The 1186-nt window shown below is 43.3% G+C and overlaps 1 protein-coding gene across 1 annotated transcript in view; it reads left to right on the forward strand.

Moving 5' to 3' along the window:
* The first annotated feature begins 539 nt into the window (after positions 1-539).
* sox21b (SRY-box transcription factor 21b) overlaps positions 540-1186 on the forward strand; it is a 2277-nt gene continuing 1630 nt past the window's right edge. The window contains exons 1-2 of the mRNA XM_071926998.2: positions 540-759; positions 916-1186. The exon at positions 916-1186 is cut by the window's right edge and continues 1630 nt beyond it. Of these exons, the coding sequence (XP_071783099.1) occupies positions 933-1186 (254 nt within the window). The 5' untranslated portion in view covers positions 540-759; positions 916-932. The remainder of the gene's footprint in view (positions 760-915) is intronic.

Raw genomic sequence — 1186 nt, forward strand, 5'->3', positions numbered from 1 at the left:
TTACATGAGAGAGACCACATGCTTTTCCAGTCCAGCATATCTAATATGCGGGCTAATATTGGGCTGTCTGTGTTAAATGCAAGTTGAAACCCAGCTTCGACGACATGCACCTGTCGATTAAAGCCACTGTCACAAAACTGTCACACCTGCATATTCGTCAGAAACAGGCCTATATATGCTGCCATCCTCACTTATTTGACGTAGGCTATAGCATCAATTAGAGACGTTAATGACTTCTGTTAAATAAAATAACTCTTTGTTTAATACCAGGTGATAACCAAGTTAATCATTAGTCATGAAAAAATATGATTCTATTTTTTTTTGTGTGAAACTAATAAGTCCAACCACTGAGGCCACTGAGTTAAAGCACTCCAGCATCAGAGATGGAGATATATAATATGGGATGCGGTTCCCCCTGGATCTCAGGGTGGGATTAGAAGAGCGCTCAGTCGTCTGCGTGTCCAACCCGACTGCGCATGCGTCAGCGGCACTTTCACTACCTGCCACACAATCCTGTATTTCACATGGGGCAACCGGGAGTTATCATCCACTTGCGTAAATGCTGGTGCTGAGTGGTGGTTAACAGTCTCAGGCGACAGGAGGAAAACAAGACCGCTTTTTTCTCTCCCCTTCGCTATAGGCATATCACTGATGGATGCCACCATGAATCAGAAAACATAAGTTCTGCACTCATAAGGACGCTGCCACTTGTATTTTCCTGAAGATAATCAACGGTGGGATGAAGAACTGAAGTCTTAAGTAAGTAGCCTGATCATTAAATGTTGTGAATCTTTAATGATTACCGTGTCAATGAGCTGAATCTTTCAACTTTATGGTGGAGTGCTGCATGGAATTTTGCACTGATTCCGCAAGTTATTTATACTTAATTGCCTGTGCTATATATATTTTTTTCAGCATAACTTTGTGCCAACATGTCTAAACCAATGGATCACGTTAAACGCCCAATGAATGCTTTCATGGTTTGGTCCAGAGCCCAGCGAAGAAAAATGGCTCAGGAGAACCCGAAAATGCACAACTCCGAGATCAGCAAGAGATTGGGAGCGGAGTGGAAACTTCTCACCGAGTCAGAGAAAAGGCCATTCATCGACGAGGCTAAACGACTGAGAGCAATGCACATGAAGGAACACCCAGACTATAAATACAGACCGAGGCGGAAGCCTAAGAC

This window comes from Centroberyx gerrardi, chromosome 10 (genome assembly GCF_048128805.1).
Source record: "Centroberyx gerrardi isolate f3 chromosome 10, fCenGer3.hap1.cur.20231027, whole genome shotgun sequence".
NCBI lineage: Eukaryota > Metazoa > Chordata > Actinopteri > Beryciformes > Berycidae > Centroberyx > Centroberyx gerrardi.